The 25,864-nt window shown below is 47.2% G+C and overlaps 1 protein-coding gene across 5 annotated transcripts in view; it reads left to right on the top strand.

Annotated features, from left to right (window-relative positions):
• Positions 1-25,864, top strand: part of LOC139344321 (glutamate receptor 4) — a 91,085-nt gene that overhangs the window by 29,475 nt on the left and 35,746 nt on the right. For all 5 annotated transcript variants that reach the window (XR_011603156.1, XR_011603155.1, XM_070982383.1 and 2 more), the window contains exons 3-6: positions 14,382-14,621; positions 21,660-21,844; positions 24,474-24,527; positions 25,193-25,351. Coding sequence is in view for 3 of the 5 variants with exons in the window: in XM_070982383.1 (XP_070838484.1) it covers positions 14,382-14,621; positions 21,660-21,844; positions 24,474-24,527; positions 25,193-25,351 (638 nt within the window). In the remaining 2 variants the exon portion in view is untranslated. The remainder of the gene's footprint in view (positions 1-14,381; positions 14,622-21,659; positions 21,845-24,473; positions 24,528-25,192; positions 25,352-25,864) is intronic.

The raw sequence follows: 25,864 nt of genomic DNA, 5'->3' as shown, positions 1-25,864 counted from the left end.
CTGGGGAGCATGAATGTGCTCTGTGAGTTTCAGTATTTTTGTAAAGCAAAGTGTTGATTGAGGGGAAATTGCGACCCTGATGATGCAGTGAGGGTGTGTGTCTTTGTGACATCAGCACTGTTCGTCGTTACCTCCTGAGATCAAGGCACCTTTAATTCTTTAAAAGGAAATAAAAGGAGCCACCTGGGTGGATTAACAAGAGCAAAACCATCATGAATGGAAGTGTGACGCAGTCGAAGTGAGGAGGAGGAGGGTTGAATCATGGAGCGAGGAGGGCTGGGAGCTGCAGCGATGGAGGGAGGCGGCGGGCGCTGTGTTGTGGCTGCTCAGATATCACTGTCTGTACTGCCCTCGCTGCATGTCCCGTCCTCATCCCCGTCCCTCCTTTTTCTGACTCATGGCTCTGATTTACCTCCCTTCACCCCGCGCACACACTCACACTCACACGCACACGCACACACACACACACACACACACACACACACACTGCACGCCATGAATATTCATCTGTTTGTTTGCCTAAATCTTTATTCTCAGACTGTTTACTCTGTGGCTTTTTAAACAGAGTTTGAGGAAGACCCAGTGTGTGTGCATGTGTGCGTGTTTGTGTGTGTGTGCATGTTTCTGTGTGTGTGTGTGTGTGTGTGTGTGTGTGTGTGTGTGTGTGTCTGTTCCCACTGAGTTCCATGCATCTTTGAGGATGAGAGGATCTGACAGCATCAGCCGAAAAAGAACTGTTGTCCTCAGACCGAGAATCTCCCGGCTCTTGTTAGTGTGTACATGTGTGCATGCGTGTTAGTGTGTGTGTGTGTGTGTGTGTGTGTGTGTGTGTGTGTGTGTGTGTGTATGTGTGTGTGTGTGTGTGTGTGTCTGTGTGTGTGTGTGTGTGGGTGGATACACTGTCTCAAAAATCACTGAAGCAGAGTGTTTCTTCAACTAGTGTGCTTCCTCTTCCTGAATGCCCGTTCCCATGATGTCTCAGTGTGTGTGTGCACGTGTGTGTGCTCATGTGTGCGCTCCCATGACCTAAAACAGATCCTATTAGCGATAACATTCCTCTGCGGGTAGCGAGCGCGCTCCGTGGCGCAGCTCCGGGCCGCTCCCCGGGCCCGACAGCCGACCCGCAGCCACCTGACTGAGCCGAGCAGGTGGAGGCCTCGTGGTGCAGCTCTTCCCTGAGGCCCAGGCTGTGCTTTCTGACCGTCCAGTGAGTCATAAACTATTAGCTAACATGCTAAGAGAGCCCCGTCCTCCCTGATGGATGCCGTGATATGCAGAAGATCCTTTGATACGACGTACTTCACGTCACATCTGACCGCTCCTTGACGTGTTTCCTGTAATAAAATGACCTCATCATTGGACAATGATTAAATAAATTGTTGTTCACACAAACTGTATGTCCACACAAACACACACACACACACACACACACACACACCCCACCTGGTATCAGCTGTTGTGTCCTCATTGTTCCCACCGTCAGCATCCGCGGTGACGTTCGTGCTGTTGATATGCGACGTTGACGACGCCGTTACAGTCGTATTGTTCCTCCAGCAGGCGGCTGCTGCTGCTGAGCAGTGTGAGCGTTCACCTACAGACGTCATTCATGGTCACTCGCGGTCACTCGATGTTTAACTGTACAGAGCATCAGGTCAGTAAATGTGACCTGCTGCTAGCAGCTAGCAGTAATACTTCCAGCCAGTGTGGTTGAGATGAATGGAGCCTCTGAGCTCATGATACATGATGCCACATGTCCAGGTTTCCAGATGTTTTCTGAATGTTTTGCTGTCTCTTCATGGCTTTGGGCTGCTTTTGGATTTTCCATTTTCCCTGAAAGAGTTTGAGGGGAGATGAATTATAACAACAGTCTCCAGCCAGGCTAGTGACTGGAGGCTCAGTGGGGCTTTTTGTGCCAGATGCTAACATTAGCATGCTAATGCGTTCATGTTTAGCGCCGCTGCCATCTTGGTTTAGCATAAGCATGCTAACATTTGAAAGCAGTCAGGGATAAAGTGAATATTTGCTGTAGCTGCAGATGCAGATTTCGTTTCATATCTGGAGGTTTTGGATTAAATCTGACCCACAAGATGTCGTCTTTGTGTTGGCTGTAGATCAGCAGTCAGCGTACTGAGTCGCAAAGATTCATTATGAGCTAATACATCCGCAGATGATGAGATGGTTCACTGGAAAGTTTGACCTCCTGGCAGAGGAAACGTCAGACAGCTTCATGCTTTGGACGTCTTCAGTGTGTGTGTCAGATTTCATGCAGTCCATCCAGTTCGCTGCAGGCTGCAACTTGATTTTTACTTTCTTGCCTATTTTTCTTTACATTTTGACACACTGCCACCATTAAAAGTATGCTGAATTAGCTGTTAGCGGTTCCTCTTTGCAGTTTGATTATTTAGACAGTGAAGAAACTCAAAAACGTGACGTTTCTCAGAAGTTCTGAAACATAATGAGCAAATTTTTTCTGTGATTTCTAAACAAACTCATGGACGGTTAATTAGAAACAGACATGGAGATAATGACATCCTCGGGAAGTGTAAGTCACACAGAATCTAAAAATATGTCCAACGTGTCTTTGTGTGAGCCGTGACTCAGACGAGCACAAAGCCTGTCCCTGCTCACAGTTTGAAAACCTCTGGACTGCAGATGTGCCGTAAAGGACACTTCCTGTTACTGGGACAGGTGAAGAACGTCCACTGTGGACAAAATGAACCGTTTAACCAAGGTTAACAGTAAATTTTAAATTTTATTTTACATGAAAACATAGCAAAACAACATGATTTTAGGTATTTCTATGTTTTAATTGTGTATCCGTTTAGTTAATGAGTGGATTTAAATGAGAAACTGCAGCCCACCTATTAAGAAAACGTCTGCTTAAATCATCCAGCACCTTTGAAATACCTCTGAAAGGTGTATTTTCCTGTGTTTATGAGCAGTACACAGCACAGGAGCTGCTGTTTGACGCTGCTGACGTCTGTATTGGATGAAGTATATTGGCCAAGTCACCTGTGGAGCATAGAAATGTCAGCAGCTGCTGTAAATCAGGCCGTGCAGATATGAAGCAGCAGCGCTGTGATCGTCGGGGGGGCCGTCCTGCAGCTTATTGGTTTTCTCGCTGACGAGCTCACATGTGGGTGTTTATGTGGGTCTTGCAGTGTGTGTGTGTGTGTGTGTGTATGTGTGTTTGTACAGTAGCATGTGCCTTTGCTTCATGTGAGGGTTGGACCCCATTTGGCACCATAGTTCAAGTTTTATGAGGAAAAAAGGACGAGAGAGGACATCTTCACGACACACACACACACACACACACACAGAGCTCTGTTCTGCTGGAGGTGATGATGAAGGGGAAGAAGAAGGAGTGAAATGTAGAAAAGAAAAACCAGGATGAGCGAGGGAGGAAAGAAGCTTCGAACGATGAACGATGGCCTTTAGTGATGATGAGCCTCAAAATGGCAACGCTCCCAAAAATGAACGACCTTTTCTCAACGATCCCAACCCAACACTCATCAGCAATTAACTTAGTGAGTAAAATGTTATTATCGCTGTTAGGGATGATGGCCCGACCTACAAGAACCACAGCCGTTGTTATAATAAAGGAGAGTTCCTCTTTAAAGACGAAGCAGCTTAAAGTTACACACTGTGAAAACCAGCTATAAAAACAGCCTTTTCCCGTTTAACGCTCACATCGGCTCACTTTCAGTCCGGCTCTCTGAATCAGATCTCTGATGCTTCAGCTGACAGTCGTGAGGCGTGTTCACTCTTTAATGTGACGGAGATGTTAATTTGTGTGAGCGCTCGGCAGGACGCCGGCTCATGGCGCAGTGCATAATAGTCTGTTTTTCACACTTTGTCAATATTTGGCAGCCATCTGTCCGTCAAACCCTCCTCTGCTGAAATGTGGTTTCCTTAAAAGAAAAAAAAAATGTCAGTTTTCTTTGAGTGCATGTTAATTCAGCGGCTGCAGAAATGAAAATTCCTTCACACTCCACATCTCCTGAACTCCATCAGCTGCTTCTTCACAGTTTTGTTTCACTCTCACTGCGTCATTTTTAGCCAAAAAGCTCTAAAACAGCAGACGGATGAAGTTAAGAGCGAGCTGGGGAACGTTTTCGCCACTAAACGGTCAAACAGTTCCCTCACAGGAGCTGCTGGAGGTCTAACAGTGTCCTCTGATGATCATATCGTTTTCTCATCAACTCGTTGGGTTTTTACGTGAGTAACAAACCTCCAGATTAGCTTCTTTGGAAGAGAAACGGTCAAATTAGCATCCAAACTGCGGGATACGCCTCAATAACTGAGCGCCACAGGGACTGACCTCGTCCCTCAGGCACGTGAAACAAGTGGTTACAGAACAGACGCCATAAAAGAAGCAGCGTTCATATTGTTATTGATTTTCTTTCACATTTACAAGGACGTGATATACAAGTTAATTCAATCCAGCGCACTGCGGCGTCCGCCACAAGCCAGGCGGCGGCCCTGTTTGCCCCGCTGTCATCCTTCATTCCTCTCTAACCTTATCTCTTAATCTTGTTAGCTCCAGGAACTCGTCTCCTAGTTGGACATAAAAGCAGAAGCGATATGACTGTTGGTCTTTCTCTCAGCGGATGTTTTCACCTGTCCTGATGGGAAAAGCACAGGTGTTACTAACGACATTAGCGACGGCTCCGTTCAGCGCGAACAACACCGGGAGCCCGAAGACGAAGCAGCTAAATGGAATTCAGCCATCGTTAATGCTATGATTTACACCTGTGTGGCAGATCAAATGTCCCTCTGAAGGTGTTTCGGCATCAGCTCTTCCTCTGCAGGAGCAGCGAGCGTGGCCAGTTTGATTGGCTGTTATCCATTATCTCCCAGTAACGTCTCGCCTCTCCGTCTCGCCTCAGCTCATGTTTTATGGATGCTAAGTGGTAAAGGATTTACGAGGAGTTTAGTTCGCTCATCCCTCGGTGGTTGCACTTAAAATATTCACAGTTTGGAGCGTTTTGTGCCTCCTGACAGTCCCGCTCACATCCCTGCTGCATCATTAGCTGTGATATTTTTGGGGTTGGGGGGTTATGATTGGAAGTCTAATGTGTATTTTACCCCCCTGGTCCATTGGAGCGTATGGGAAGTCATGGGTCAGCAGCAGATCTGGTGGCTGCTGTTTGGCTCATCATAGCTGCATTTTAGCCGTCTGTCATGCCCGTTTTCCCGCCGGGGACACGACGGCGGCGTCCTCCGGCTGCAGGATGCACTTAGTGAAATTGTGCAGCTCCACTTTCTGATTGTGTGATTTTAAGCATGTCACCAATATGCACCATCGTTTTACCGATATCCTGATCTGACTGACAGGAAGCTGCTTGTTTGATTATGTTTATTTAAATAAACTCCACGCAGACGTCCAGAAAGAGACGTCCAGGTTTGTCCTTTTGATTGGACCAGAGAATGAAAGGTGCTTCTGCAGAATAAAAAGATTTGAACGTATTTCATACAATCAGAGTCTGGTGGGTCCAGTCGATGTGACTCTCTGGGTTTAACCAGCTTCCTCTGATTCTTTCAGCATTCAACCTCGGCCTGATTGTATGACAGGGTTGGAGGAGGAGGAGGAGTGTGTAAATGATGTGCACAGCTTCATCTTCCCTCCCTGCACCACCACTCTTTAACCCAGGGCATGGTGGGAGATAAAATCAAGCAGACAGAGTACAGCGCCGCACACTACATGCGTGTGTACATGTGTGTATAAGCGAGTGTGTCAGTGGCGCTCATGCATTATGTGGGAATGTGCTGCAGTCATGTCCAGTGGGACTCGCTCTGTGTGTGTGTGTGTGTGTGTGTGTGTGTGTGTGTGTGTGTGTGTGTGTGTGTGTGTGTAGCATGCCAAAGGAAAGTCATGCGCACAAACCCGTACATGCATGCAACATGCACTTGAATGCACACAAGCACATGGCACAAATGCCTCATTCAGTCTGACAGAGACACACACACACTCACGCACATGCACACGCACATACACACACACACACACACACACACACACACACACACACACACACACACACACACACACATAAAAGGAGGCAGCAGTATGCAGTTTGGTGCCAGGTTTAGCTGAATGACAGAAGGTGTGTGTGTGTGTGTGTGTGTGTGTGTGTGTGTGTGTGTGTGTGTGTGTGTGTGTGTGTGTGTGTCTGTGTGTGTGTGTGCGTGTGTGTGTGTGTGTGTGTGTGTCTGTGTGTGTGTGTCTGTGTGTGTGTGTGTGTGTGTGCGTGTGTGTGTGTGTGTGTGTGTGGTAGCATCATTTTTCAGGTGCTTGTCTGTGCTGCTCTGTTTCCTGTGACACAGACTCACTGTTCAGCCGGTCAGTGGAGGCTGTTCTGGGGTCAGTTCTGGATCCATCTCTCTCAGGGAGGTTCTGTTTTCTGTCCCAGCGGTCAGTTTGTTTGTTTGTTTGTTGTAAGCCGGATCTTTGGGGGTAAAGTCACGTAATGGACCGCGAAACAACATAAAGATTGTTGCAGATCCTGTTTTTTTATGGGATTTATTAACATTTTTTGATCAATTTTGATATTTTAACTCTTTCTTTTATCAGAACGACAGATTTCGTGGATTGTGCAGCCTCCTGTGGGGTTGGTGGTGGTTTCTGGGTGCCTGTAAGGGTCAAACCAACAGCAGCCGCTAGCAGGGCTGCACGCTAACCGAAAGATGCTAACATCATGAAAAATGCTCCAGAAGAAACGTTGCAGTGATGTTGAGCAGTTTGTCATCTGGCTGACAGAACGAGATCCATCCATCCATCCATCCATTCTCTATACCACCTATCCCTTTTTTGGTACACCCTGAACCGGTCGCCAGTCGATCGCAGGGCAACATATACACAGACAACCATTCACACTCACACTCACACCTAGGGGCAATTTTTAGTCACCAATTAACCTAATGAGCATGTTTTTGGTCTGTGGGAGGAAGCTGGAGTACCCGGGGGGAACCCACGCATGCACGGGAAGAACATGCAAACTTCACACAGAAAGGCCCGCCCGGGGATTGAACCGGCATTGCTGTGAGGCACGCGCACTACCTGCTGCGCCACCGTGCAGCCCAGAACGAGATCCAGATCAACCAAATAATTAACCTTTGAATAAAGGAAATGTTGGCCGCTACAGCTCGCTGTGTCGGACGGCCGTCGCTTCAGCGGAGGCGTTGACTTAAAGGAGAGAATCCAGCTTTTCAAAATGGCTGCCTGTGTGCGGTCGGTAAAGTGGCGATGGCTTCTTTTCATCTGGACTGCTCAGACAGAGGTCCGCATTGATTTTCACCTCAGAGGAACTATCACGGACCCAAAGGGGCTTCACGCTCGTCCTCTCCATCCTTTTTCATAAAAGACCTCCGTTTATGTTGCGTGCTTCTTTGTGAGTTGATGAACCGTCGCACAAGCCAGTTCGTCGCCGCCTCAGCTGTGCAGTGCTTCAGTGTGACTCCTGATCTTATCATCAGAAAGGAAGTGACACAGGTGCATTCGGGTGCACGTCATTAACAGACAGGATTTAGCAAAAGGTTCGAACAGCTGATGGATCTTCAGGAGTTACAGGAGGAAAATAAGGTAAACAATGCAGGATAAACGTCCTGTTATTCATTATTGCACCTTTTCCCTGAAATGTGATGGATTTAATGATTTAACTCAGAGTTCAGTGGAGCCACTCCGCAGCAGCGGGCGTGGGACGCTTCGCTCTGAAACCAGTGGGAAATAATGGAGGTTTGCTGTGTGCAGAGCGGTCGATGTATTGACGGGGCAGAGGTCAGGGGCCGCCATCATCAGACTGCCCTCTGCTGTGGGCGGGGCCTGACACCTGGGGGAGCGAGGGGAAAGTGTGTCACTGGCACTAGACCGCATCCAGCCGTCCCCTGAATTACACAGAGCCCTGATGACAAAGCAGTTTAGCTGCTCGTCACTGGGACCAGACTGGGAACTGCACCTCACCTCACCTTAGCATAGCCTAGCTTAGCTTAGCTTAGCTCAGCTGGAGGGTTTGTTAAGCTCCGGATGATTCAGACAGATGATGCTCTTCAGATTCGCTCTCACGGGGCTGATTTTTCGCTGGGAGATGACTCTCTCAGACGGGTTATGTAAAACGACAGCAGAGCTCGCGTTGCGTTGCTCTGTTAGTGTGTCACACACACACCTCCTGGCCCATTGATCAGAGCGAGCTGCAGTGTGTGTGCGCGCTCTGACCTGTTTGTGCAGTGGAGTGTGAGGCCAGCGGATGCAGTTTCAGGGTCACTGCTGGTGTGGGCCTAAATGGACCAGTCCAGGAGGCCGGCCTGTCACTGGCGGCCGCCCACTCGCTGTCAGTACGACTGCTGTCACATCACCACTAGGTCACACGGAGCAAACTCTGCTTGATACAGCTTGACTGATGGATCGCTTCTATTGGCCTCTGCTGTCTCTTTGCTCCGCGGCGATCGTGCTCGGGACTCTCTGTGACGCTGCGTGTCTCAGAACACATGCGGGACGCGTCACGTCTCACACTTCACTTTGACATTTTTCTGACATTTTTTCAGGTGCAGAAAAATGGGTTTTCCCAGAAGCTGCGGCCGTCGCTAACAGGCAGCAGAGTGCGTCGCTAAAGAGTTAAATGAGTTAAATATTTCAGCAGTATCTATTTTTTATTAATATCAAGTATTTTTCCCCATTAGATCCAGTCGGTTGCACATATTTAATTATGCATTTCACATTTTCCCATTAAAAATTTCCCATATTTCACAAATATCATACTGTACTTGCTGTACTCGAGTAATTATAAAAGTCCACCTGAAGAGCAGCGTGACGTCAGTTGTCCCGACACACTTTAACTCTCTGAGTGTTATTGACTGAACCCTCCTGCGTCCCAGCAGAGACGCCTCACTTTGACTTGGCATCATTGTTCCTGTATGAATCAATTTAATCCACACAAAGTCCAGTGAAGTCTGCGCCTGATGTTTATATCGCTCATAAAGTCACTCCAGACGTCCATCGGTCCAAAGTTCAGGGAAGTCTATGAAATCAGCCAATAACTGGGCTTTACCTGTCACATCATCAGCCAATCAGCTTTCACTGCTGTGTTTAAGCAGCCGATTTCAGAGACAGAACGAGCTGTTCACACTACGTTACAGAGTTTGCAGCATTAGCATCCACACGGAGTCGAATGAATGGAAGTCCAGAATTCACTCTGCTTTTCGCTCTGTTTGATCTCCACCACCTCCTGAGGATAAGAAATGTTCAGCTAGTCTCTAACTTCGTTGTTGACTCATCAGATATTCAGATACGAGTCCTCTGGGACGCTCTTGAGAAACATGAAACCTCTGTAAGGTTTGTGGAAACAGATTGTTTTAATGGACCGATCAATGCTTTGGTCATTGTGTTATTGATTGTAGAGTACTGATGGCTGTTTGTTTATGATAATCATGAGATGGAGATTGTTTTGTGCAGCACCATAAAGGTGTTTCCACAGAAAGTGGAGGAGTGGTTTTCTCAGAAAATGTCAGATTTATCAATAAAATCTGTCGGTTTGATTTCAAGGTTTTCAGGGTTGTGGGTGAGGCAGAAACATTAGTTTGATATTGTTTCTCAACACAAAGTCTTATTCTGAGAATTACCTGAGTCGTCAGGAGAAGCTGAGCTCGGCTGCACTGACGGGAGGCCAGAGAAACGTGACTTAAAACAATCGTACAACAAAGATTCACTGACCCTCTTAATCAGACCTGGGCAAAGTCTGAACCAGCTGAAAGCTTAGCTGTGGCCATCATGAGCACTTAGATATTACTCTATAAAGTTATTAGAAATATTGTCATTATAATTAAAAAAAAGTCAGTATCATTTTGCTTACAGTTAAACCATTACTGGACCTTTATTCTGAAAGGACTCCATGTTGAGTTCACAGCTGATGATAATAAACTTTATCTTTTATATTAAACTGTAACTTTAGTGCTCACATGTTGTTCTGGACCCTGACAATAATTCGCCCACAGTTCTGGTTTATACAGCACTCCCCTGACTGTGCAAACACTGACATCTGCTGGTGAAAGAGGATAACGCTCGCTAACGTTACAGCTAGCACAGCGGGCTACATCAGTACGTCGAGTGTGAGAGGCGTATCGCACATCAGCCGAGGGCAGAGGTGAGCGATGAGGAGTGAAAGGCTGACCCTGAATGAAGGATGTTTCAGCAGACGTCGACTCGTGGTCACGGCTGCGACTTCATTCCTCCTGCAGGCGGCTGCCAGCTTCTCATGAGGCCCCACACGGAAAGTGATTTCCCCATCGTGCTCTAAACAAACAGGCTTCCGTAAAACTTTGCCTCCATTATTTCAGCGTTCTCCTGTAAAACTGTGCCAAGTGGCAGAGATTTGCCCTGCAGACGCCACATTCTTCATAGTAAGCGCAGAAGTGATCCTCATCTTCATCAGGGAACAAACTCAGCGGTGCGCCGACGCGGGCCAAGCTGTTCGCTGCTGCTGGTCCTGATGGATTCCCTCTTCATCGCCGAGGCCGTCTGTTTTAATGACACCAACAGCACTCATCATCTGCCATTTGGCTTCTGCTGCAGCTCGTCGCCGCTCTGTCCACTGCCGGCCTCTCTGGCAGCTCCTCAGTTTCACTGCGACTGGAAGGAATCCTTTGTTTCCTCAGAGCTGGACTCAACACACAGTGAACACCTTCACGGCGTCTTCCAGCCAATCAGACGGCTGCTTCAGGACCTCCAAACACTGATGATTTGATGATGTTTTTAGAACTTTTCTTTTGTTGAGAAGATTTTTCTTTTAACAGTCATGCAAACTTAGATTCACTCAGATTAATGAGGTACTCTGTTACGTTTATTTTATAAATCTGATAGTACTTCCTCCTCCACTGGCTTTTATTTTCCCATTAAACTGGAAATATCAGCACCACCACTGCACTCCCTGCTCAATGAAACACAAAGAATATGAAAGCAAAGATTGAATCTACATGAAAACTTCAGTCATATATATGAGCAGTACTTAAGGAAGTGTAGCAGGAAAGGGAAATATAAGACTGGAAGTTGATCTCTTCAGAATAAAAGTCTCACCCTAACAGGATTCTGCAGGGATTTCTGCTGCATTGAGAACAGCAACATTGATTATAATGTTGTTATAATTCACATTTTAAGTGATTTTGCAAAACTCACATTCACATATAAGAAGACTGAGCTGCTGTCAGTTTGTCCTCCATCATGTTAGTGATATAATGCGAGTATGAGTGTATTTCTGTCAGCGTTGTCATAATCAGTCCTGTTTTTCTGGCTGCGTCCAGGCCGGAGAGGCAGCAGTTTGATTTTTACCACAAAGTGAATCGTGTAACACGATGTGACATTATTTAAAGGCACGCTGGCAGCAGTTGAAATACATTAGTATTGGTTATCGTGGGAATATTAGTCTTGTTTTTGATGAATTATCAGCTTTGATAAAGAAACTCTGATGACATGAATCGAGCGGCAGTTAGAGACAAACTCAGCAGAGGGAGACAGAGTCGGAGCGAGCTCTGATCTCAGACCAGCAGGCGGCTTCACGTGCTCGTTAACATGTTGTTCATCAAAACTGGTGTTTCTGCTTAACAGCACGCATCAAGAGTGAGCGTGTGTGCGTCTGAGGACTCAGAGAAGTGTGTGTGTGTGTGTGTGTGTGTGTGTGTGTGTGTGTGTGTGTGTGTGCGTGTTGATGCCATCCCATCCCTTGAGGGGACATCAGTGGGCTTTGTGGATTTTCCAACCTCTGGACTCCTTTCTTGGTTGAGTGGATGCTCTCTCTACCACGAATCCTGTGAGCCTTCATCCCTCAATATGGACACACACGCACACACACACACTTGCAGTAAATGTTACCGTGGTCTTCAGGGAGCCAGAACATGTGTGTGCACGCTCACACACATCAGAAAAGTTCCTTACATTCAGACTCTCCGTAAAGCTTCCACACTTTATTCTTGGTTCAAGCTAAGGCCCGCCTCTCCTGGGCAGACAGCCAATCATACTTTAGGATAATGCGGTGGTCCATCCTGGTCCAGTCCTCTCTTTGGAGAGAAAACCAGAACCAAAACGGAGAAATGTCTGTCTTATATTTCTGTTTTTACAACGGCGCCCCCTATCTGTGCAGTAACCAATCAGAATGCTGCTGTTTCTCTGCCCACATACCATGTAGCCAATCAAGGGATTTAACTGAAGACTGATTTGCATTCAGCAGTCCTATCATTGGCTGACGGAGACAGCAGCCTTTGAACAGCAGCCAATGATCTTTCTTTAAAGCTGAAATAGCTGTTTTTCATTCGCTAATGGTGCACATTACAGACATATTATTGGCTCTTAATAGTCATTATGAAGCACTTTTTAATGTCTTATTCTGCATGACCACGTTCTACAGCTGCTTACTGATCAGAGGAAACGTTCCCCATCCTCGGCGTGTTTGATCAGGTCCAGGTGAACGTGTCTGCAGTGAACTTTCGACGTCACACGTGTCAAAGCTGCACGTTGGACCACGACTGACTTCCAGACGAGTGAGAGGAAACTTTCCCCTTCAGCAGACGACTGAGAAACGTCTTCCAGTCAAACGTCGCTCTGCGCAGCGAAGGTCAAACGTCCAGCTGAAGCAGCGATAAGCAAAGCACATTTTTGACTGCAGGGGACGCTGGAACTATAAACGCATCATGAACTTCCACCGTGAGGAAGGATGTGAGGTCACCATCTGAGATAAAGACGGTGTTTTTCCAGTCACGTTTAATTCTTCAGATGCATGACGGCAGCATATTTGCTGTAAGATCTCCTACCCAACGCTGAGGCCTGACAGGAGGAAAAGCAAACTTCAGCTGTGATATCACAACAAGCCCAACAACAGCACAGTCCTGACTGCCGTGTTCTTCCTTCCCGGCACCTCCGTGTTCCTTAATTGTGCGTACAACAGAAGACGCGTGGCTTCCCTCGCCGTCTCTCTGGCTGTTGTCTTGTTTGTCTCGCTGAGGGAGGAGGCTGCAGGCAGATCACAGCAGCCTCTACAGCAAAGTGCTGCACTCTGCATGGAAACAATGGGTTTGTCAGGAAAGCAGCCTCCCCACCCCCCGTTTCCCTTTAACAACAGCAACATCTTGAGCTCTTCCTTCAGTTTGCCGCTCGCTCTGGTTCTCCTCGTAGCCGGAAACTGGCAGAGGATGCTCATTATCTTCCCTTTCTCTTGTTGTGTGTAAAAAGTGGGCAATTATAGCGCGGCTCTTGTAGACAGCCAAACCTTTCTATAATGAGCAGATCTCCTTAAGCGTCTGTGTGCACAGCAGAGCTTGTGTGGACTTTATGATAATGCAGAATTTCCATTTAATTCAAAGTCTGACCAATCAGAGACAATAGATGCAGGTTGAGTTTGTGCTGTTTTGATGTCACGGAGCAGCGCGGCGTGAATGCGATGTGTTTTGTTAGCGGGGACGACGTCCTCTAGAATATATCTACACAACGAGGGGAAGACTCAGCGCGCCGCGAGGAAACGTTGGTGCTGTTGTTCCTGTTTAAATGAGGGAAGAGAACAGCTTTTGAGATGAAAGCGCGAGAGGAAACGGATGCGTTTGGTTTTGATCTGTGTTTACTGCACAGCGGTTCTCTTGAAAGGATTTAAAGTGGTAATCAGCGCGATAATGGTTTGTTATTTTGTCTCCAGTCACGGTGCCAAGTACAGTATTCATCGCTGGGGTGATTTTTGCTCCATGTTTCCCCGCCATCGCTTGTCATTCAAACACCGAGCCTGCTTTTATCTTCATCATCTGCTCAGGTGCATTTGTCAAAAATGACGGCTATCACTGCTCACGTTAACGACCCAGTTCTTCTTCTGTTCATCACAAGCTGGAAGCGTCACTTCGGGGATTAGTTTCCTGGTGCTGTGCCAAGATTTGTAGCATTTGGAAGATGTTTCTCTGGAGAGGAGCCCTCATTGTGTGTGTCGCTCATGTTTTTTTGCTCCCACACAATGAAATTATCGCGTGAGAAATGTGCTTAATAAAACAAAAGTTAACTGATTCGCAGCCTGACGTCTTTGTTGTAGAAGTGTGTGGATGTTTGATTTGAGATTAATAGAAATAAGAATAATATTTTAAAAGTGCATCATGTTTAAAGATGCTTTGATATTTCTTTATGTAAACAGGCCCAAATGACGCACTTTTAGCTCGTTAAGCTGCTCATTTGTCAAGTGTGGTGTCGACAGCTTGCTCTGCTGCCCCCAAGTGGCCACAAATAGATCAGTGTAGCTTTAAGTGCTGGAGGGATGTGGCTCATACTGACTGTTTAAACGACTAGAAAGAAATAAAAGGTGCTTTGTGGGTCGAGGTGACCTGCTATCTTCTTCATTAATGATGTTTGTTGTTGTCTTCCTCCACAGTTTGCTCCCAGTACTCCCGCGGTGTCTTCGCCATCTTCGGCCTGTACGACAAGCGCTCGGTCCACACGTTGACATCCTTCTGCAGCGCCCTGCACATCTCCCTCATCACGCCTAGCTTCCCCACCGAGGGCGAGAGCCAGTTCACCTTGCAGCTCCGGCCGTCCATCCGGGGGGCTCTCCTGTCCCTCCTCGACCACTACGACTGGAACAAGTTCGTCTTCCTGTACGACACCGACCGAGGTGAGAGCTGAGGGTGGACTGGGCCTGTGTTATTTAAGATAAGATAAGATAAGATGGGTACTTTAACAGTAGCTTTGCCTCTCACACGGTGGATGCAGCCGTCTGCTGCTGTAATTGTTGAGTTGTGTTCTTCAAACAGGTCGAGGCAGCGGTGTGTTTGATTCGATCGCCTGTCAGTGGCGACATGAGAAACATCAGGTGGTTTTCAGAGACGGAGTCAGCGAACGTGAATAAAACTTTATACGTTAGCTCGTCTGAACAGTCGGACAGACTTTCATCAGCGTTAATTAACACTGAGGACAACAACTCCCACGATCCTACACTGCTTCATGACATCATCACACTGTGTCTTTCGTTGTTTTGACTGAGAGGACAGCAGCAGAGACCGTCAGCTGGCGGTCATGTGCTGTCCTCCGGCCACAGCGTCTCTGCTGTTGGACAGCAGAGACGCTGTGGCCACCGACTCGATTCCCACTCATCCATTTTTCTGCCTCACACACCCTCACAGACGCCCCCCCCCCCCCCCCCCCCCGTCACATTTCCATTACAAGACAGAATGGACATGGGCTACTGCCTGGATCACATCTCCACATCTCGCTTTCATACATTTTCCAGAAGGTAGTCAGGGGTTTTCATTCCCGCTCTGCGCCGCTGTGTCAGTGAATGAGAGATGGGCTGGAGGGGGGCTTCAGAGTCGGGACCGTATCAGGACGCCCCCCCTTCAGAGCGACTCATTCCCAGACTCTTTTTCTCTTATCTCAGGTCGGACACGCTTGGCTGGGTAAAAGCCTCCTCTCCTCTCAGCAAAACCGACTCATATCTGATCAAGAGTTCTCCAAAAACACAACAAAGCTTCTTTGAGGCTGCGGACCGTCTGAGGACGCTCGACCTGCTGCCTGAAGCCTGGGCCCGTTATCACGGCTGATTCTGGATCAGCATTAGTCCGTGGTGATGTTATGATGTGATATCTCAATGCTTTAGTCTCCTGCTAATTCAAGAGCGACTGGAATGATTAGCACAATGATAAGTGCTGGAGACATTATGTGCTTTCTGCTGCTCATGCAGTTTGACACATTCTCCTCTGGGGATTATTTTAAAACTTCATTAAATCAGTTTTTGTCGCTCAGTAATCTCCCACTTTATGTTAGAGTCAATGCCGTATCTTCATTTAGAGATTTTCACGTCAATCATTTGTGCTCTCTGAAATCTAAACAATCCAGATATCCAAAATCTGGTTGGGCAGCTGCCTCCTCCAGCTTGAACGGGGATAAAACATCTGCAGCCAATCAAATGAGAGGCTGGTGCATCGACATGTGACGCCTGCAGGCCTGTCAGAGCTGATGTGCAGCAATATGTTTGTAGAAACTCGAGCACGTCTGTTCCAAATGACGGACGGACGTCTCAAACTCTGCAGAAACACCTTTAAAAGTGGCGGCACGTCGTCCGACCTGCTGCAGGCCGTTAGTGCATCTGACCCGCAGCCCTGCCTCAAAGGGCGAAGGCGAGGTTCCCTCACAGTGACGTTAGCGTCTCACTTATGAGGAACGCTGAAGTTTCTGAAGGCGCTGAAGCAAAAACCAGATGAATCTGATGACATAGCTCCTCTCAAACTGACTGAACTCATCGTGTTTCTGATGAAAATGACCAGAAACCTCGTTAAGGTTTGATCATGAATAAGACAAAGTGTTCCACATCCAGCTGAGTCTCATAAACCTGACACGGAGGCGAAGGCTTCGTCCTGCAGAGACGACCTGAAGCTTAACATCCGTGTGGAGTCGTTATTGTTCACGTGTTTCTTATAGTTCAGGCTTCAGATTCATCAGAATAATTCTGTGTTTTCTGGATTGTTTGAGGTGACAGCTCCTCTGATGGCTCCGTCCACGCTGCTGAAATCCGTCTGCAGAAACTTATTTCCGCCGCCTGATGGCTGATGTTTGGGCTCTGACGCTCCGCTGAAGCCGCTGTCATGCTAACAGTGGGAAACGCCGGCTGTCAGGGATTTGACACAGGAGATACAGCAGATATGAAAAACAGGGCTGGCTCACTGTGTGTGTGTGTGGGGGGGTGTTGAAGGAAATGTGCTGATGACCTGGAGTTTTACTCGTCAGTGCTGCTGTTTATTCCACACTGGATAAACCGTTTTATTGGGATCCTTTATGCAGTCTTTCAGTCGTCCTCCTCCTCCTCCAGAATCCGTCCTTCCTCTTCATTAATGTGATATTCCTCCTTTCCTTTAGTGTCCTTTACTGCTTTATTTTGCCCACCAGCTTTCGCTGATCACTGGAAATCTGTTTTGCTGCCTGGCACAGCATGAAAGCAAATTTCTGCACAAGCATTTTTCACAATCCTCAAAGTCATGAGGCGTTCTGTGCTGGAAAAGCTAAACGGAGAATCACAGTTACTGCTTTCTACTGCCTCCGTCCACGAAGGAGCAGCGACGGTGCACTCGGACAGGCTTCCATGTTGTAAAATCTCAAATAAGAGAGTGTGCGAGTGCACGTCGGCAGCGCCGGACCGTACGCGCATGCATTAACGTTGTGTGTGCGCGTGCTAGTGCTTTTCAGGCTGCAGCACTTTGGCCTGAGGATTGTTTCACACACGGGGCCAGGCATTCATCCAGTATTGACTATAATGTAGAGTCAGCCCACGCATGGCTGAGCTCAGTCAATGAGCGCCAGTCTGATTCCCTGCATCAAAGCACCACAGATACTGTAGCACTGTGTGTGTGTGTGCGTGTGTGCGTGCGTGCGTGCGTGTGTGGTTACAGTGAGTGCTGTTCCTATTAGCTTTCCTACAGTTCCCGTAAATACATACACACACTCACACTAATAAAGTTAATACAAATAGAACAAAATACAAAACAAATCCAGGAAATGCGATTTAGGGGAGAGGAGACAAGGAAGGAGGTGACAAGAGGAGAGGAGAGGAGAGGAAATATGGAGGGATGAAAGAAGAGGGAAGGTTTCAAGAGGAAACACAAGAAAGGGAGTTGAAATCAGGGAGAGGAAAGGAAATGAGAGACAAGGAAAGGAAAGGAGATTGGAGGGAACAAGAGCAGAGGAAATAAGAGGAAAGGAAACAAGAGGAGAGGGAATAATAGGAGAGGAAACAACAACTGAAGGAATGGAAAGATGGAATAAGGATGGAGGAAAGAAGAAGAGGACTCAAGAGGAGAGGAGACAAGAGGATGGGAGACAAAATGGAGGAGAGGAAAAACAAGAAAATAAAAGAGTAGAAGAAGAACAGAAATGAACAATGAGGTGAGGACCGGGGAGGTGAAGGCATGAGTCTAAGAGGAAATAAGGGAGCAGAGGAGACAATGTTCCTCCTGCAGATGGACCGGCAGTGGAGTGTTCAGGCCGTGATGAATGGCTGTTTTTAAAGGTATGAGCGTCTCTGGAGAGCAGGAGTCAGTGAGGAAGGAGGGAGGGGGGAGGAGGAAGGACAGCAGACAGTTTGCATCACACTGGAGGGTGAAGACGGGACAACAGGGAGGCAGAAATCACACACAAACCCAGATGTGCACTTCCTGTCCTCCTCTTCCTCACTCCGCTTCCATTGAGCTCTGCTCCAATCAGCACAAAGCGCCCACACCAGTCCGACCTCAGCCGCCCGTGGCCGAGTCTCCGATGCTGATGCTGATGCTGATTGCGGCTGGCTGCTGCTGCACATACGGCCCGGGGCGGCACATTTATCAGCTGGTAATCAGCCGGCCCTCTGCACGCTCTGCTCGCCTCAACTGACGCCGCCGCCGCGCTTTCCTGCTCTGTGTGCACAAAGGGGCATGATGGGATGTCGTATTTCTACATGCTGCACAAGCAGCTCGCCCAGCTTTGACTCCTGATGCTGATTCAGTTTTAGTCTTCTTGATTTTTCAAAATAATTCAGAGCTTTTGGTTGAATTGAAGTCATAAAAGTGTCATTAATGGATGAAATCACAACATCTGTCATTTTGCACATCAGCAGGTTGATTTGAGTCACAGCTGAGGAAACTCCAGCTGCTGAAGAAGACAGGGTGGTGGGGTTGAAAGCCCAAGAAAAGCTAATAAATGACTTGACTTTTTACATCTTCTAATGCTGAGACACTGTCACAACATGCAAACCTACAGAGTCACGTAGCTGAGCTGCATTTATCACTCACGAGCTAATCGGCTAATCTGCTAAATTCGCTGCTGTCAGTGTGTGCTGTCATTGCAGCGTTGTCAGAGAGCGTCACAGAGTTGCTAGCATGGCTGCAGAATCTTGTTTTTAATCCTCATCTCCTGAGAAAAGCTGTTTCAACATTCAGGAAATGACATTAAAAATGTTGATTTTAACCCTCTGATATACCCCAGATATCGTCATTCCACCTCCAACACAATGACCTTTGACCGTTTGCTGAGCTTTGGATTGTGGCTCCGCTGACAGTGATGCTAAAGAGACCAGAGGATGGTGTTTTATTTTATCACCTTCTTAAAACTAAAGCGCGAGTATGAAAGTGTAAGGAACACACTAAACCGTCTGTCTGCATCCCTTACCCTGCGAACATTAGCAGGTCCAGCTAACTCGCTCACGCTAACTTACATCAGAAAAAGAGATTATCCTGCACCACGGGGCTATGAGGTGACGCATGAACAACATGCTGTTCCTTTACTTCCACATCATCTTTGTGGATCATCAGCTGGTTCAGACGTGACCTTTTAGCTTCAGACTTGTAGCTTTAGCATCAGGTTACATCATGCAGCTACCATGTTCATATTACAGACGCCTTTTACAGTGTTCTCCTTTTAAAACCAGTCAGCTGGAAACATTAAAAACTCAGAAATTCCACTGCTTACTTGATTAAAGATGCAGTTTATACGTCACACCCTCCTTCTCACCTCAGTTCAGGTGGATGCAGGTGTAGAAGTCGATGGTTCCACACTAACAGAGAGCCAGAACAGCTGTCCGTTTGTAGCTGAAGCCACTCCAGTCAATACAGTCGATAGCAGCCGAGAAGCTGCAGCTACCACAGGGAGTCGTTTTCGGCCTGGTAGTCTGTGGCCTGCACACACTCCGTCCTTTGTATTAACTTTATTTGTCAGGCGCCATGAACAAAAACCTTCATTTCAAGCTTTGAATCAGATTTAGCCACCAGGTGCTGTCATCCTGCAGTCCCTGGGCAGGTAGGCACAGACGCCACAGAGTAAGGGAAGCTAAGTAAATAAGGTGTGTTCACAGCAGGGGAGCTGCAGGCTCTGGATGTCTTCAAAGCTGCTCGGGGTTTTCCTCCTCGGAGAGAAAAAACAGATGTACAGAGTGAACATGGACTCAGATCAGTTTACAAACAGTTCTGCTGCTCAACAGCTTCAGACCTGAAATCCAGCCCACAGATGGAAACCACAGCTTGTTCAGAGGAGGCCCAGAGAAAACAGGTAAACAGGAAGCGAGTCAACGGGAGGAGCCGATTGGCTGAAAGCTCTCAGTGGGCTGTTGGATGGATCGATGAAAGCTGCCACAGGTATCTACACCTGGATTTAAATAAAGGTGGTGCTTAGCGCTAATTAGCAAAGGTTAGCATGCAGACACACCGACTATAACAGAAGGAGGTGGAAAACATGAGGGACGACATGTTTCAGAGGAGCTGGGACAGGAGCAACAGAGACTGGGAGAATTGTGGATGGTCCAGAAACACCTGTCCTGAACCAGGTCTTCCTTCAGAAGTAGCTGAGGACAGTCTGGGATGATACACATGTGTGTGTGTCTGTCTCCATTTGTGTGTTGTCTCACCCAGCAGTCCCTCCTGGCCCACACCTCCCCCTAATGGGAAGCAAGGGGCTGGGAGGGGATGGAGGAGGTGGAGAGGGAACCGGGTTGCCAGAGCACAGGTTAATCCACTAATTGGAAGCAAAGGGAGACGGGTTGCCAGATTGTGATGGCCACCAGGAGGGGCCGTTTAAGGGGGACATCTGTTCCTGCTGGAGAACAGCCGCCCTCACAGCTCCCTAGTTTCCTCTCTGACACTCATCTTCTTTATACACAACCCTGACAGCGAGCCCCCCCGCCCCCACCCTCCTCCAGAGTCTGGTGTTACATCCCAGCTGGTTTCCCCGACCGGAACACAAGCCCGGATCGACTAGAACAAGATGAAAGCTTCAGTTTGCTTCAGCACGCTTCCTTTTCGATGGCAAACAGGTTGTTTAGCCAGACGTGTTGAAGTCCACTGAAGCCGGTTTGAGACTCAGACCTGCAGGAATGAGCAGTGTGTGCTCAGAGCCCACTGCGCCATGATCCAGCCAGGACGTTCATCAGCGCAGTTTCAGCAGTGAACACATTCACCAACAGCTAAGAAGCATTCAGGGAAACGTGATGTAACAGTAGGAAATGTTTAAAACATCTAAATGTGGATCCAAATCACACACGCTGACTCTTATGGGAAGATACAACATTTTTCATGCAGCAGATCTTTGGAAGATCATGCAAACATCGTAGAATCTCAGTGTTAAAGGAACTCTGCTGAGTTTTTAAAGCGCCATGAAACAATGTTTTGATGAGCGGGTCCCATCGCACCAGCACGAGGACTCTGCTGGTGGCGACAACGAGCCGAGAAACAAAGAAGAAGCAGAAGAAGAAGAGCGCTAGCTAGAAAGAGGAAGACAGGTTTCCTTAAAGAGACATTTTCCAATAATTCAACTGCAGCTGAGAATCCAAAAAAACACTTTTTATTCTTAACATTTTTTTATAGCTCGTCACCAAACTGCAAAACTTTATTGATATCTGTCACCTTCTGCAGAGTCTTTCACATAATTCAGGTAAAACCCTGAACGACTTTCACAGTGTGCATGGAAACTACGGGGCGCCTATGGTTTGGGAATTATCGTGAACGTTGGCACAGGATGTAAATCGCGAGGCATCGAACATAAACAAAATCCTTTTGGGTATTCTTAACCACATCGATCAGTAAACATTAGTTTCTTGTCTGATGTCGGAGCTCAAAACTCATTTCAGGTTCATGTACTGTTAAGCTGTTCCTGTATTGTCTTTGTCCCCCCTCTGATGCGTCCCCTCTCACCCCGTCAGGTTACGCCATCCTGCAGGCCATCATGGAGAAGGCGGGACAAAACAACTGGCAGGTCAGCGCCATCTGCGTGGAGAACTTCAACGACGCCAGCTACCGGCGCCTGCTGGAGGACCTGGACCGGAGACAGGAAAAGAAGTTCGTGATCGACCTCGAGGCGGAGAGACTGCAGAACATGCTGGAACAGGTGATGCCACCGTGGCGTTCAGCTGGTTTTGTGTCCTCGTCTTTGCCGTCCTTGTTTATCTGAAGACTCAAAGGCAGCTTTCATTTGAACGACTGTTACGACTGAAGCGCCGTGAAGCTGAAGGTCTGCTTCTGGTCACGTGCTCGTTTTTTCACCTTTTCATGGTTTCTCCTGACTTACAAACGTCTCTCTTTGTGGAGGAAACGCTCCCACAGGACGACTGGCAACAAGGCTGATCTCAGTTCAGTTTAGAGTCAAACTTCCTGCTTCAGCTTTGACCGATCGTAATGATTTCAGGCTGAACTGTCGTCAGACGGCAGCTTCTCTGTTTCCACCATCTCAGCAATTAACTTAATGAGTTCAATCTTATCTAAAACTGGCGGAAACGACGAAGAAGCTGAAGGAAAGCTAAAAAGTTGTACGCAGATTTATCCTTTCAGTGTTTTTGATGATGCACGGTTTGACGAGCGACGACAGAGAGAATCTTTATTTTCTTACATTTGAAAAAGAGCAAAGTAATGAGACATTTCCTAAAATCCCAAACTCTTTATTTTAGATCAGCAACGTCACCTGAAGTGCTGAGTTTATTTTCCACTCTGTTTGTTTCTGTTTTCTGAGCGTGTTTGTGCTAATTAGAAAGTTTCCAACTTGCTAACAGTCTGTTCTGATCTCCGGTGGTGTGATTTGGCATAAGCACACTCAGAATATGAGGCGCTCCCTCCTCCTCCTCTTCATCCCTCCACCTTTCCCTGGGGCAACTGGTGTCTCTGTAATTGTTCAATTATTCAGGAAATCTCCACTCAGGCATCTGTCAGTTTACTTTGCAGATGTGTGTCTTTGTCCTGCAGAGCTGCAGACTTCCTGCTGATGATGCTCGCCGCTCACACGAACGTTTATTTTAGCTTGTATTCGTGCCAACTGTCATCCCGCTCAAATTTACATCTCGCCAAACTCTCCTGATCCAGGACGAGGACTTGAATACTTAATTGGGCCTCATTAGCTGCTTATTAGCAGCTCGGTCAGTTCGTATTGAGGCTCATAAGCAGCCAGATGTTACTTTGAATGTCAGAGCGTGAAATCTTTGAATTCAAACCGGTTTCATTTGCAGATGGAAATATCGTTTCCAGAGCTGCAGACTAAGGAGGGCATGAAGACTGTTAGCTAAAAGTTAAAACGAGTTCGCTGAAAGTCACCCACAGGTGCCGCCATCAGACGTCTTCTGTTAGCGCGTCAGCAGCTTTCATGTGTGAATGAGCATCAAAGTCACTTTCACTTCAGAGTCAGAGCGGTCACATGTGTGGCGACATTTCAACATGACGCCGGTCCAAACCAAACGTCAGCACATTCACCTGAAGGCTGCACGCCGTTAATGAAAGCGAAGAGAAGCAGCTGACGGCGAGCGAGAGAAACTTTTCCAACTCATCGCTGTCCACCAGCAGACTTCTTCTGTGGTGCTCCTGTCACGTCTGAATGAAGCGCCTGTGTGTGTGTGTGTGTGTGTGTGTGTGTGTGTGTGTGTGTGTGTGTGTGTGTGTGTGTGTGTGTGTGTGTGTGTGTGTGTGTGTGTGTGTGTGTGAGTTAACTGCACACATGAAGGCCGTCAAACAGTGGCTGTAAATAAAGATGGACGACACATCTCTGCTTCCTCCTGCTGGACAAAAATGAAGCCAAAGCATCCAGATGAAGGTGCTGCCATCTTGGTTTGGTGCTGGAGCTGCAGTATCGAGGTCCCGCCCATCCACCTGCCACAGCTGTCAATCATGACGTTATGCCTCCTTTTTATAGCATCAATACCAAACACGCATCAGTATGATAAGAACTAGCTAGTGTTTAGCCTGCTAACATGGAGGGGGCGGAGTTTATGACTATTTTCACTTCCTGTCATGTCGTCCACCTTTATTTACCGTCACGGATTAAACCAGCCAACCTGTATCTGCTCTGTGCTGATAGATTTTAAAGATTTTTACAGTTTTTTTTATTTTATTTCCACTTCTAAAATCAAGAAACTGTAAATAAATTGTGTCTAACTCACAGACGTCACAGTTTAGTTTGACTGAAGCTGCTTTAAGAGTCCCATTGAAGAGCAAACTGACGTATTTCCAGCCTCTCGGTGACGTGGACGGATGCTAATCTCTCCTACAGCTACTGTTGTGATTCAGACTGATATAATAGACGTGTTTTCATATTTTAATCTTGCGTACTGCAGCTGTGAGAGTCCACCAGCCGCAGAGCTTCACCACCTGATGCTCAGGCCTCGACAGCAGAACTGAACTGAAATCAATCCCAGCTTTTCTCCCAGACTCAAAGCTTTTTTCATCTTAATTCACGCCCTTATTAACTGCACGTCCGGTGGGATTTAGCAGCAGATGTCAGCTTTCAGAATCACTTTTTATCACTAAGATGCAGCTCGGTGTGTGTGTGTGTGTGTGTGTTGTGTCTTTCAAAGCGTTTACTTCCTCGGTGAGATGCCGACACGATGGCCACGATCAGACGTCCGATCTTCTGTGGATTAAACGTGACGGTGGCACCGCGTCAGGACGCCTGTCACATGCATCATTTCATGTAATTAACGTATGCTATGCTGTAATCCAGTCGGATTAACGCTGAGCTCTGCTCCGCCTCCTCGCAGATCGTCAGCGTGGGGAAACATGTCAAAGGCTACCATTACATCATGGCCAACCTGGTGAGAGGAAGTGATGCTTTTCCTGTTTGTTTGTTTGTTTGTTTGTTTGTTTGGTCTCTTCTTCTTCTTCTTCTTCTTGCTCTCTGCGTCCTCTCTGTTCTTTCACTCATTCGCTCAGACAGCGATGTGGCGTTGATGTGAGACAGTGTCTTTAAAGGACTCTGGCTGTAGGAGCAGATGCTACAGAGGATAAACGACACGCGTTAGCATCAGATTCACTGATATGAAACCAAAGTGGTGAAACTGTTGATTTGACGTACTCAGATTACTGAAGCCTCATACTAACTTCGTCCCAGTGCCTTTTTATGAATGAGAAAACGAGGACTGTGGATTTGTCCCCCGTCACGTTACAAAAGGATTTCTTAAAGGACGGTATGGACAGTGTCCATGTGGACATGATATTAAGGTGGACTGCTCAGAAAAATACTTTGATAACAGGATCAGGGACTTGAATCTATTGAGGACACGTTCATGTCCCTGCATGATGTCCTGGATCAGTTCTAGAGCCTTTAGATGCCTTTAAACTACTGTAGTTTAGTAGTTCAGAGCTAGCCCGAGCTAATGATGCACTGAAGCTCAAATCATCAACACCGCAGCTGTAAAATGAGTATTTTTCTCTGTTGTGTCTCGGCCCTTGACCGTCTCTGTCCTCATTGTCCCTGAAGGGTTTTAAGGACATCAACCTGGAGCGCTTCATGCACGGCGGGGCCAACGTTACCGGCTTCCAGCTGGTCGACTTCAGCAACCCCATGGTTATCAAACTGATGCAGCGCTGGAACAAGCTGGACCAGCGGGAGTACCCGGGCTCAGACGCCCCACCCAAAGTACGTAATATCACAATCACATTAAATCAGGTCAGACGTGCTGTTCAGGACAAATGAACATCCACTGCATCAAATCCCTGCGCTGGAACAACTGTAGTGATGCGTTTTACGTCAACCAGCCGTGACGGAGGAGACTGCAGAAGCTCAGAGTCTGATGGAGTCGATGGTGTCAAAACAGTTTGTGTAGTTAGTCTCACTGCCAGAAGGGGGAGACAAAGGCTCCGCACTTAAGGTTCAATACAACAGTACAAAAATACTTCTTACAAGTAAAAGTTCTGCATTCAAGAACTTAATTAAGTACAAAGGCATCATCAGCAAACTGTATTTAAAGTAAAAGTACTCGTTATGCAGTAAAGCGTCCCCTGTGACTAATATACGACATTATTAGATGAATATGTAAGCAGTATTTTATTGCTGCTTCAGGTGGAGCCAGTTTTAACTGCGTTTCACATCTTTATATGAACTTAGAACATGTTTTATTTATGTCAAATCTGAATCTGAAACGTAACCAGA

The sequence above is a fragment of the Chaetodon trifascialis genome, chromosome 16, assembly GCF_039877785.1.
Source record: "Chaetodon trifascialis isolate fChaTrf1 chromosome 16, fChaTrf1.hap1, whole genome shotgun sequence".
NCBI lineage: Eukaryota > Metazoa > Chordata > Actinopteri > Chaetodontiformes > Chaetodontidae > Chaetodon > Chaetodon trifascialis.
The sequence above is the reverse complement of the archived record's forward strand: the minus strand, read 5'-3'. Positions and strand labels throughout refer to the sequence as shown.